Genomic DNA, 13,696 nt, shown 5'->3' on the forward strand with positions numbered 1-13,696 from the left:
TCACTATATGCTCTTCATCAAGCTTGCCCTTACCAAAAAGTAAATAATAATGTCCCTACCTTTCAGACGTTGCCTTGTTTGGTCCGAATGTGCAGTAAGGAAAGATTACTGGAGGAGAGAGTTGAAGGAGCTGAAACACTCGCCTATCTGATTGAGCCAGATGTTGAGCTGCAGAGAATCGCTAGCATAACTGATCACCTCATTGCCATGCTTGCTGATTACTTTAAGTATCCCAGCTCAGTGAGTGCTATCACTGATATTAAAAGGGTATGTTCTCTCTTCCTTTTTAGCAGCTCAGGAGTTTTTTTAAGTTTTCTTATTGCTCACAACTTTGAACCAGTTGGTCATTAGAGCTTTGCAAAGCCCTTTTAAAAGAAAAAGATTATTTCTTTTATATTGGGTAACATAGGTGATATGGCTTTGTATGTTTTTAATCCAATTTGTTTAATGTTTAATGTTTATTTTCAGGAAACTTTTACTAAGCACATAAGGATGATATAAGAAAATTGCATCCCTGGCCGTAACTGAAACCCTTAAATAGTGGTCTCTAAGCTAGATATTGACATCATACCAACATCATCTAATTCTATTCAAGGTCATGCAGTCATCTCTGTTGGCATATTCTTGTTGTTTAGGTCAAGGGTGATCTTTTTTACAGGTGACTGAGTGTCTGCATTTTATTCTTCCCTCAGTCTTTGATTTTTACCACCCTTTCCCATTCTCTTTTTCCGTTTTGCACTGTGCTTTCAGCTGCCTATGGAGAGCTAAAGCACTATTGAACCCTAGTTTGGGACGATCAAGGGCCAAAGTGTGCTCTTTCTGAAAATGTAATTTCCTTAGAATTGGAATTAGAATTCCTTTGACCTATTGTTCCTCAGCCTGTTTGACATGCCCATTTTCCTAAGCATGAGTGATTCTACTAGAGGAAGTTTATTATAGGAAGTCATGGTAGAGAGACCATAATTAGTAGCCAGTACGATTTCATGAATGTGACTATGGTCCCAATTTTAACTGTTCTCTTAACTTCCCCCATGCTCTGAGTTCCAAAAAACCCCATTCAGTAGTCAGTAGTTCACTTGGCATTAAGGGTATACCTTTTCTCTGTCTTTGGAAGGGCCTAAGAGCACCTTTGATGATAATTCATTAGTAATTTGCACCACCTTCTGTCTGTCTTAATGTCCTAGGCGTTCTCTTCCTCGGTAATCATGTTTTCCTAGAAGAGGTGATGGGATACATTGAACCAGTTGCCTCCTCTTGTTTCCCTGTGGCTGTTTGTTCACACTGACACGATATCTCATCAGGCCAAGATACATAAGCAAGACCTAATCATAGCCTGATAAATACCTGACAAATACCCTGAGATGCAAAGAGAATGCTCTGCTGGGCTTGAGAGTGAGGAAACATAATTTTAAGAACTTCTAGCATAAACTGTGCAGCTCATTCAACTAATATGTAGAGGATTATCCTTGCTGTCACAGTTTTTCCATTTCATTTCCATCACAGTAGAACTGAAATGACAATCTTTTAAATGGCCCCCTAGTGCCAAACTTAAATAATAGATTGTTTTATCATTTTGGTGGTAGATTATCCAGAGGTTTCTGGCTATAAAAGTATCCATAGGGAGAAATTCCCACATGTTAATAAATGTGTGGGAGATTTTCATGGCATTTTAGATCCAAGTCAGCATTAGAATATGTAGGCTATGGCTAGAATGTAGTTAGGACTTTAAGGATAGATACTTTACATACTTTGGAACAAAAAATAAGTATTGTATATTGCAGAGCTCCTCCCATAATCTGTCTGTGCCTGATGTTAATCAAAACATTTTTGGAACTACTTTTAAGTCCTGCCTACAGAACTACCTCAAATGTGGTGTTATTCTTTACTTTGTATTTAGTGTAGTTATCCTAAATTGTATTATCCAGCTGGATTTATCCATCTCCATACACCACAGTGACAGTTATATTAAAACTCTTAGGTTGATGAAGCTATATCTTTCAGGGTCTTCTAACTAGTTATTTCTTTAGTGAATTTCAAAAGAGGCTCTCCGAATGTTTTGAACAACATCTTCATCATTGGATAAGAATTAACCTTTCTAAGGAAAAGATGAGTAAGTTAGGGCTTTTAGTTTAAATTAGAATATGCCTTGTGTAGTTACTGGTTCAGAGTCATTGGAAGTAGCTAAGAACATGTTTCTATTTTGTTTTTATGATACTTTGTTGGTAAGTCAGTTTTACAAACGAAATGTTAACTTAGGCCATTTTAAGATAGCATTAATTGCTTCATACCAATAAATAATTAATTTTCTTAAAGAAAAATGATATACTCTGAATATGAATCTTAGGTAACTTATGATAGTAGTGATTACCATGGTATGTTGTTTATTAAACATTTTCACAGAGAATTCCCTGTTTGTAAAGCTTTTTGAATATTGAAATTAGGCCAGGACTATTGTTAATATTTAGGAAAATCTAAAGATATTGATAGAATAGAATTTAATATATCTGTGTCAAATGTTGTGTTTTTGTTCTTAGAAGCAGACTGCATTTTAGGTCCCATTGATACAAATTCAGCATGGTCTCATTCACGTGAATAGAACTAAGGAAAAAAAAAACTTAGGGAATTGAATAACATCACTAATGTTAATAGTCATTAACACACTCGTTTTTGTAATCTTCAAACTCAGTTATTTTTGTTAAAAATTTAACTTACGGACTGAGTTAGAATGTATCTTTTCTTTCTCTTGTAGCTTGATCATGACTTAAAACATGCTCATGAACTCCGCCAGGCTGCATTCAAGCTCTATGCCTCTCTTGGAGCAAATGATGAAGACATCCGGAAGAAGGTGAGTCTGGGAGAGGGGCGTCCCCCAGTCCTGACAGCCAGCAGGCAGGGAGTGACATCAACCTGAAAGTCCTGGTGAAGAGCACTAACAGTGACTGTTTGAATATAATAAAGCAGAGTGACAAAAGGCAGAATTGAAGAATGAATGGGACCTGGATTTGGGGGTTTGTTTGTTTTTAGAACATAGAGTGGCATGGCCATGATGGAATGACAAATAACTGGCCTGCTTTTTTTTGTGTCATTAATATGGATTATTATGTTGCACATTTTTGCATGTGTTCTGATAAAAATCAATTCTAGCACTGTGAAGCTTCAGACACCTTGAAAGACCTAACACTAGAATTGTAAATGTTATTTATGGAAATTCCTTCCAATGCCATTAAGAAGTTCAAATCTCTATTGTATATTGTTCTTTGATATGTGGCTTAGTTTTATGTTTTGATTTTTTCTTTTCTTTTCTTTTCTTTTTTGCTACTGTGCAAGTTTAATGTGAATAAAATCTTTGTGGAATGATGATTTTATGTTTAGTGAGTGGTCATCTGAATTTTCCAGCTCCCCAAAAGTGTGTCTTTGGTATAGCACCTGTATGTTACTAAAGTCTAGTCTAACACTGAACTTACGTTTTTTATGAGAGTAGTTCTAGACAGGAATAAAGTATAGTGGTAAGTTCTGACCTGGCTCCCTCCACAATCTAAAGGCTGGAGCTTCCCACTCAAAATTGTATGTAATTTAATAAGTGCCACACAAGGCTTTTAAAACCATCAGTGAGCAAAATGACATCTGTCTTGAGGAGCAGTAGTAGAAGGAGCAAGTGGCATTATTTACTGAACATGACAATTTACTGACTCTCCCCATCTATGTTGGTATTTTAAGGAGAACTGAGGAGAGAAATCACAAAGTATTGGACTGGCATTTACATGATTCAGGAAGTACTGCAGGCCTGTAGAAAGAGAAATATGGAACAACCTTACGTTTGTTGAAACATTCTTAGAGAAATTGAAGTAATAGCAATAAGATTAGATGTGTGAGTAGCTTTGATTTAAAATCAGCACAAAAACGCACAAGAAGCTTGTTGTTTTCCATGTAACCTCAGACTAGTTCAGTTAACGAGGTTTTTGATCTCTTTTGAAGTGTTTTTAGTACATACCTATAAAAATAATTTTTGATACCTCTAAGCTTTCATTTGTAAAGTGTTACTTCAAGACACACATACTGGTGATAATGTTATTTCCTGTGTCTAAACGTAATTTATGAATGTTGACACTGATGTATTTCATTCACTATAGGTATGTGGTACATTATAAGGGAAGAGGCTTTTCTGGTAATTCATAGATAAAACTAGAGAAGACATGGACTGTATAATTTAAATACATAATGATTTGTTTGGGGATGGTGATTAGGACCTGTTGAAAACAGAAGTATTTTACTCATTCTAAAACCTCCACAAGACCGTGTCTTGGAATGAAAGGAAGATAAATAGATAGGTAGATAGATAGACCATATGGGGGAAATAGGATGTGCGTTTGTACTTATTTGTACTTTTTTGTTAATAAACTATTGTTTTTGGAATTAATGACTTAATTTGTGATGTCATGTTCTAGAAAAACTTTACAACACAACAGTCTAAACAGTAGTCTATTAAAATTTGTATTTATAACATGTATAATTTGCTGGTAAGGCTAACTCCTGATCATTTCTGTAGAAAGATGACAAATAAAGAATAAGTTATAATTATTAAATATAGTTTTTTTGTGTGGTAAAGAAGACGCTATGACATTCTTGTGTGATTGGGATCACATAGTGTTTTTAGGAAGATATTTAATTTCTAGGAAATTAAATGTTTGGATGATTTACAGTTCATAATATTTATTTTGAAGAGAGAAATGTAAAATGGAAAATATAAAAGAATTTTGTGACAAAATCTGCTTGAAGTCTGGTCATAGGAATGAAAAATCCTTATTTTCAGTGTGTAAAAAATGATAAATAGCTCATTTCCTTTGGATGCATTTGTTTCTATTCAGCTTTTTGTTGAAATAATTATTTGGATAGATTTTAATTTACTTTTCCCATGAAATATTTATTTATCTTTTATGCTTATGCCTTATAAACATTGATTGTAATCCCTTTTTATATGTAGATTCTTATAGTTAAATGTTTATTGTTTTATTTTTCATGTATTTTTAATGAGTGAATAACCTCAAAAGAAATGCCAAGGAATATAGACCTACTCTCTCTGTTCTTACTGCCCCCTCCCCACAAACAGCAAAAACAAAAAACAAAATGAAGTTTTTTTTGTATCATCAGAAAAAAATGAAATATTCAGTTGGTCTGCTTTTCAAACTAAAAATGGGAATATAATTCAGTAATTAAAATTAACGATATGTGCCCTGCTATATCCAATTAAGGAAAGGAAGCAGAATAAAGAAAACAAGAGCAAAGAAGTAGAGACAATGAGAAGTATCCACTGCAGTAAAGGGAAAGGACACTGGCCTTCTCTCTTCATAGAATTTTGTCTCCATCTTAATGCTTCTAAAGACTTCTGAAAGTGTGCCGTTTTCATTTCTTGATATCTTCTCTTTTGGCCAGATTTAAGCTGAAGACTGAATGTGACTTCCAAGTCAGAGGTTAGCCAACCTTTCTTTGGAGCAATGTTGTCATATTCCTATTAAAAGAAATTAATTTTCTGGAACCTAATAAGCATTCAGTAAATATTTGTTACATAAATATAGAAATGACAATGCAGAAATCATATGCAGAGTGACATTTCCTTTAATCTGCCTGGATCTTTCTGTATCCTGTGCAGAACAAAGTTGGGATCCTAATTCCTAACTTTGCATCTTTTATCACTCTAGTGATTACAAGTGTGTGGTGGCACACACCTCTAATCCAACTATTTGAGCGACTGAGACAGAAGGAGTATTACAAGTTTGAGGCCAACTTGGGCAACTTAATGAGACTCTTATCTCAAAATAAAAAATAAGAAGGACTGGGGATATAACTCAGTGGTAGAGTGCCCCGGTACTAGGGTGGAGAGGGGGAGAATTGACCCTGATTCTGAGTGGATTATGGTTAGGGAGAGTCAAGGTATAGGTAGGAATTGAGAGCTCAATGGAAGATAGGACCAGAGCACATTAACTACTGACAGCAATGTCATTAGCTCTAATCTCTGCCAGGGGAAATCTAGTTTCTAATGGTGGCTTTTACCAAAATATCAATGCTATTTAGGAATCAGAAGTCCACTTCATGGGACAATAAAAGCAAGAGAAGTTAAGATATTAAACAAATAGATCAGGAAATTACTTCATGTACTGGCATCATTAACAAATGGTTAAGTATTAGGCAGTAGTAGCAAACAATCCTATAATTTTTAAGAAATTCTTTTATAAGAAAGTATTGTTTTTATGAAGACCATCACTTGTTGGATAATTGATCATCAGAATGGAAATTTTTAAATATTATCTCTCTTTTAATCTCTTAAAATGAAATAGTATTTATCAGAAATGTTAGAAGGTACAAATTGAAGAAAATTAGTGGTAGTAAAGTATACAGAAAAATTAAAGTGTAAGGAAATTAAATTAAGCAGGATGCTGTTTTTATTTTTAAGAAAAATAAACAGATTACAAATGTTAAACTTGTAGCTTTGCTCCTCTAGGTTATCTGATCCATGGAGACTTTCAGAAAGCTTTCCTCCTATATTTGAATACTTATATTTTAGCTGGAGATACCTTTTGAGGATTTAGAATGTAAGCTCCGTGAGGGCAGGGTTTTTTTTTTTTTTAATGTTTCGTTCATCATTATGTTCCCAGCATCTACAATACTGTGCATAGCTGACAATAAATATTTGAAGAATGAATGAGTGAATGAAAAAATAATGAATAAATGCAGAATTGTGTTACTCTGTACCCATTATCAAATTATATACAGTCCTTTCTACATTAGGAATGTTGCTAATCTTACTAGCAATTCTTGTGTATGTAAAGAGAGGAAATATAAAATAGTAGAAATACATATGTGGACATAGAGACAAGAGGTTTCACTATACTTACTATAGAGAATATGCAGAAATTCCCACTTTTCAAGTTGCAGGTAATCCAAGGATATGTATTCTTTCTATTCACTTGGGTATAGGTCAAAGAACACATTTTATTTCAAAATAATTTTGACCATTATTTCTTAAATTAAAAAATATAGTTTTCTTTTCCTTTTCTAAATATATGATTTAAGGCAATTTATAGAATTCACAAGTGTGACTCTGGTCTAAATTTTCTAGGGATGAAGATATGATTTGGGCCTGGGGTTGTGGCTTAGTGGTAGAGTGCTTGCCTAGCATGTGTGAGGCACTGGGTTCGATTCTTAGCACCACATATAAATAAATAAAGAAAAGATCCATTGATAGCTAAAAGAAGAAATTAAAAACAAACAAACAAAAATATGACTTGATTTATAGAAATTAACCTGACTTTTTAGGAATAGACTTACCCTGTAAAGTGGTATTATGTGTGAAATATTATCTTCCCACTTATTGGATGTCTAATTTTGAAAAGGTCATTAATTTAAGTCAGTTCTAAGCAGATTGATTGAATTACCTCCATTGTACAAATTATCCACTGAGTAAGGGGAACTATCTAGAAAGGAGAGATAAACAACAATTAGACAGCCCTAAAATTTAGTATGTATAATAAAACCTTGGTACTAGAGAAAAACATGAAGTGACCAGTGAGAATTTGCCAAGAGCTCGAAGAATTATTTGGAACCAATTAAAATGAACATCTATGGAGCTATCCTTGAATCCTTTTGGAATTGAACTTTTTTTTTTTTTGTCAAATTTTTAAATGCTTTTTAGTTTACATTTTTCAAAAATTGAAAATATAAACTCTTTTAAGTTTTGCTTCTTATCCAGAGAAAAGTTATCCATTCACAGTAGTTTTCTATGACATGAAGAAAGTATCTGACAGTGGACAGTGGATGTTTTCTCCTCTTCCCTCCCCTTTCCTTCCTTTCTCTTTTCTTTTCTCTCTCTCTCTCTCTTTTTTTTTTTTTTTTTTTTTTTGAGGCAGGATCTCTGTATATTACCTGTCAGCCTCCTACTCCTAGGTTTAAGAGATCTCCTGCCTGAGCCTTCTAAGTAATTTATTTCTTTACAGTTATAACTGTAAAGTAAGTCATTATGTAGCTATAAACACTGCCGCTGCACCTGAATTATTTTTTCTTTTTAAATTGAACTTTTTTTGTTATTTTTAGGAAGCATAGGCAGAGTAATATTCTATTGTGTATATATATCACATTTTCTAAGTCCTTTGGGTATAAACCAAGGAGTGGGTTAGCAGGGTCAAATGGTAGTTCCATTCCAAGTTTTCTGAGGAATCCTCATACCACATTCAATAATAGGTGCACCAATTTGCAGTCCCACCAGCAGTGTTTGAATGTACCTTTTCCTCTGCATCCTCGCCAATGTTTATTGCTTGTATTCTTGATAATTGCCATTCTGACTAGAGTGAAATGGAGCTGGAGAATATCATGCTAAGCGAAATAATCCAGTCCCAAAAAACCAAAGGTGGAATGTTTTCTCTGATATGCATATTCAAATTCATAGTAGTGGGGTGGCTAGGGAAGAATAGCATTACTTTGGATTAGGCAGAGGGGAGTGAAGGGAAGGGAGAGGGTAAGGGAGTAGGAAAGATAGTGGAATGAATGGGACATTGTTACCCTATGTGCATGTATAACTACACGACCGGAGTGATTCTACATCATGTACAACCAGAAGAATGAGAACATATACTCCGTTTATTTATGATGCGTCAAAGTGCATTCCACTGTCATCTATAATTAGAACAAATTTTAAGAAAAAGTATAGGCAGAGAAAAATAAGAAAAGGAAAACAAAAAAGAATGAGAAATTTTCTTTACAGTTATAACTGCAGAGTAAGTCATTATGTAGGTGAGACAATTTGTAATATTTAGTATGATACCTGCCACATAATAGGTGTTCAATAAGTGGAAGCATTTATTAGAATGTCTTAAATTACTTTGTTGGAAGAATCAATATGTATGCTGTATTTATTTTAGTCTATTAGGAGAAAAAGTGAGCAACATTGGAGGTATAATTAAGAGAGGTTTACAATGAAGAAAGTGATTTTATGCTGTACATTCACAAAATTATTAATTCATTCCAGTAAAAGAATACTAATATTCAGAAATATACTCTTTCTATAGAATATCTCTTATTAATGACAGGTAGTTTTCTTTATCTTATAATTTTATTTTTTAAATATACTTAAAAATCTGGATTTTAAAGAACTTTCTTTTATAAAATGTCCTCCAAAGCACCAAATATAATTTTGTTTGTTTTTCTTGGTGCTAGATAGAATATATAGTACAAATCAATAGTTGGTTAAAATCAAAGATAACAGATCTCTTGAGAAAAGGAAGCTGACTGAATTCTATCTTTTTGGGGTTCTAAGTATTACTGTCCATGGTTGTCATAAATGTCATTTCTCCAGAGGACCATCATTCTTATGAAACCAAATCCCTAAATATGTTCACATTTTGAACACATGTAAATTTTTTCTGTATTTTTAATGGTATAAGATTTTTTGATGTATTTGTAAGTTTAGGCCTTTTTTTTAAACATCTTTCTATTATATGAAAACCTTGCTAAACATTCACTTTGAATGTTTTTATCCTTTGTTATAGCTTGATTTTATTACTAATTGGTCTTCTGGTTAACTGTATAAATATACTGTAAGTTTATATTTTTAGATATTATGCAAAGTTTGTTGATTCTAAATGACCATTTAAAGGGCACAACATCAAAATTCTGTATTTGTCTCTATCAGGAAATTAAGCAGATGTAAGGAATTATTTCTGAGACCTAGCCTGCATATTGAAACAAAGTACCTTGAACATTTTAAGGCTTTCCATGATATCACTTCAGTAGCACCCTTTAGAACTTGGCTTTACTATTAAATAGCAACAGATTCATTCAGAATTCAGAATTCCTTAAGTTGTGGCTAAATTGTTGGCTATCTTCTTAAAGCTGACCTACCCAAGAATTTTTAATGAACCCTGCAACGTTTATTCACGATGGTAAGTATTTTTAAGGAGATAACAGTAACAGGGCCAGGTTTTGCCCCTTGCCCAGTCTTAAGACCCTTGATTTTCAGTATACCGAAAGAAACAAACCTGGGAGTGATAATGCTATATATATAATAGAGGTATTTATAAAATAAAGTAACAGACTTTTATCTCAGAGTTTCATTAAATGGAGATATAAAATTTTAGTGTCATATACAATTTGTGGTATGTAGATGCTTAAACTATTGACTTATAAAACTTTCTGTTTTTAAAGCATAAAGTACAGGTTGGTTGTTTATAATCTATTTAAAAGCTATAGATATCTTTTAAACCAAGTAATGAGCCCAAATATCATCTATATTGCATCTGTAAAGCTAAAATGAGCGACTTTGTTAGATTTTCAAGAACATTTTATGTGGAAATGGATGGAATGTTTGGGATAGTTAAATATTTTTAGAATAGTAGACTTTGAAAACATTGTGTTTGTGGTGAAGAAGCAGGACTATTGCTGCACTGTTCTTCCATGATTAAAATGCTAGTGCAGGGTCAGCGGATGCCACCCTGTAAGTACTGTTACTCATGTAATTCTGTCATTCTATAGCCTATGAGGAAATAATGGGTTTTGTATTTTTAAATGCTTGGGGAGAAGAATAGTTAGCATTTCCTGACATACAAAAAGTAGATTAAATTCAAATTTATGTCCATAAAGTTTTTTCCTCCCCCAGTGCAGTCATATACATTTGTTTATATGTTGCCTATGACTGTTTTGTATTGCCAGGGCAGCTTGAGTAGTTGAACAGAATCATGTGACCCCTAAAGCCTAAAGTTTTTACTGTGTGGCCTTTACAGGAAAATAATTTGCCATCTTATGCTAATACTTCATAGCTAAATAGAAATTGTCATAAGCTAGTTTTAGTGAAAAACTACACTTCCCATTTGCCTCTCTGTCCTGGATTATAGAAAGAAATGGGATCCCATTAAAGCCAGGAGAGGGAGAGTTGGTTGTCTGACATTTTGAAGAAAGGTATTATCAAATGTTGATAGTATGACATTGTCACTTGGTATTTCCCTACAGGGTGATTCCTTTGTTTGAATGATTATGGCATGTGACAGACTCTAGGTGAATTGGCTTTTAGTTATGATAGGAAATGTTATTGGATTCTGTAGAGTGGTTAACAAAGTTGCTTGAATAAGATGCCATGTCCAAGAAAAAAATAAAGATCCTGTTCATTGAATAAGCTTTGCCAAATATAAAGCATAATGTTAGGTGGCATAGGGACATGTAAAGATCATTTAATTTAAATACTTATGTCAAGATATAATCTCTTTAAGAACCAGGAATGGTAGTGCAATGTCTGTGATTTCTGCAACTCAGGATGCTGAGTCAAAAGGACCCCCAATTCAAAGGTAGCCTCAGCAACTTAGAGAGGCCCTAAGCAACTTAGTGAGACCCTGTCTCAAAGAATAAAAAGGTCTTGGGATGTGGTTCAGTGGTTAAGCACCCCTGGATTCAATTCCTGGTACCAAAACAAAACAATACAAAAAAAAAAAAAAAAACCTGTTTAAAGCTGTATTCAACATTAATATAACAACTGCTCTTTATTGAATACACACTATGTGCCGGGCCCTGTGCTAAGCATTGTACATTATCTTTCTTAAACTCATTACCATCCTGTGAGACAGTCATTGTAGACCAGGAAACAAGACCATGGAATTAGAGAAATTGAGTATGAATATGGGTAAAAATAGAAAAGTAAGAACAGGGAAGAAATACTTTGCAAAATGTTTAGTAAAGCTCCAGAATATGTATTTTTAATTTTTTTTTGTAGTTGTAGATGGACAGAATGCCTTTATTTTATTTGCTTATTTTTATGTGGTACTAAGGATCAAACCCAGTGCCTCATGCATGCTAGGCAAGCACTCTACCACTGAGCTACAGCCCCAGCCCCAGAATATGTATATTAATCAGTGATCTAAGAGAAGCCCAATGAGCTTTTGGTTAAAAGTTTTTTTTTTGTTTTGTTTTTTTTTTTTTTTAAATGAGCTACCCTTTCTTTTCTTCTTTCTTTCTTTTCAATATTTATATTTTGGTTGTAGTTGGACACAATACTATTTATTTATTTATTTTTTAACTGTTTAATGACCATCCTCCTTGAAAGTAAAACTTGATATGATAATTGCTTAAGACAAATTCTAAAAGAATTTCTGGCAAAAGGAATGAACATTTTTATAAATAGAGTTTTTTTGTTGTTGTTGTTTTAATTAGTTATACATGACAGTACAATGGCCTTGAATTTTTTTTTTAATTTGTAAGAAGTCATATATTGTTGTATGTGCTCCTCACCAGATGACAGCCTCTCTTTTTTTTTTTCCACTTTTTTTTTTTTTTTGTGTGTGTGTGTGGGGGGGGTGCTGGGGATTGAACCCAGGGCCTTGTGCATGCAAGGCAAGCACTCTACCAACTGAGCTATATCCCCAGCCCTGTTTGTTTTTATGTGGTGCTGAGGATGGAACCCAGGGCCTTGAACATGCTAGGCAAGCACCCTGCTGCTGAGCCACAACCCCAGCCCCAGCTATCCTTTCTTTTAAAAATGATTACTATGGGCTGGGGATGTGGCTCAAGTGGTAGCATGCTCGCCTGGCATGCACGGGGTGCTGGGTTCGATCCTCAGCACCACATAAAAATAAAATAAAGATGTTGTGTCCACCGAAAACTAAAATATTTTTTTTTAAATAAAATGATTGCTAAAGGAAAGCATCAAAAATCTTACATTGGAGCACTGACAAATATTACATAGACTATGGGGCTATCGTTGGGGAAAACCACAGTCCTCTACAACAAAGAGGGGGAATTTGTGGCCTGAAGGCAGGAGAGTGTTAGTTCCCTTTGGCTTATATCTGAGAGAGTTTGATTCTAGAATGGAAATAGATCAGAAGGGAATGGAATTGAAAAGGTAGTAAAACTCTACTTTGTGTTTTCTTCCCAGTTTTTCTTACCTTATCTCTATATTAGCTATCTGACCATCTTCTTTTTTTTTTTTTTTTTTTTTTTGGTACTGGGACTTGAACCAGGAGTGCTTTACCAACTGAGCTACATCCCCAGTACCCTCCCCACCTTTTTGTTAAGTTGCTTAGGGCCTCACTAAGGTGTGGAGGCTGGCCTTGAACTTGTGATCTCTCTGCCTTAGCCTGGGTTTACAGTGGTGCACCATCATACCAGCCCTCTCTGACCTTTGCAATTTGTAGTCCAAACCATAGCTGAATCACTTATTTTCTTGGAGGTGCTGTAGAATGTCTTCTTTTACCTTTTTCCCTTGTTGGTACATTCATGAAGACCTCTCTTCCCTACTGTAGTTACATATCCTTATTGGCCTAGGATGTCAGCATATGGTCTGTGATTCCTAAAGCACTGAAAACTTTTCAGACTTCTTTTCCATTTTTAAAGTGAGATTTCAATTTAGTTATGAAGCCTAGGTGAAAAAATAAATCTTATCCCTATAGCACATTGATTAGAAAGGATCCCACACTCGAAGTAAGAAAACCCAAGAGAATCATAGCTCAAAAATAAACAGATATCACTAGTTCTTTCTGATGGTCTGTTGCTATTACAGCCATGTAGAAGAATGTAGTAAGAAAATTTCCTAGCTGAATCTATTTAGGAACAAGCACCAAGATTGCCCACATTTTATTGATCCATTCTTCTTTTGATGGACACCTTAGGCTCATTTCATAACTTTACTATTATGTTCATAGTGCTCTTCTCCTAAAAAGAGAGAGGT

The 13,696-nt window shown here is 34.2% G+C and overlaps 1 protein-coding gene across 5 annotated transcripts in view; it reads left to right on the top strand.

Annotated features, from left to right (window-relative positions):
• The window catches only part of ARMC8 (armadillo repeat containing 8), a 102,487-nt gene that overhangs the window by 52,954 nt on the left and 35,837 nt on the right, over positions 1-13,696 (top strand). For all 5 annotated transcript variants that reach the window (XR_014022927.1, XM_081301013.1, XM_081301014.1 and 2 more), the window contains 2 exons: positions 67-267; positions 2,750-2,845. Coding sequence is in view for 4 of the 5 variants with exons in the window: in XM_081301013.1 (XP_081157139.1) it covers positions 67-267; positions 2,750-2,845 (297 nt within the window). In the remaining variant the exon portion in view is untranslated. The remainder of the gene's footprint in view (positions 1-66; positions 268-2,749; positions 2,846-13,696) is intronic.

The sequence above is a fragment of the Spermophilus citellus genome, assembly GCF_964194105.1.
Source record: "Spermophilus citellus genome assembly, chromosome: 7".
Classification (NCBI taxonomy): Eukaryota; Metazoa; Chordata; class Mammalia; order Rodentia; family Sciuridae; genus Spermophilus; species Spermophilus citellus.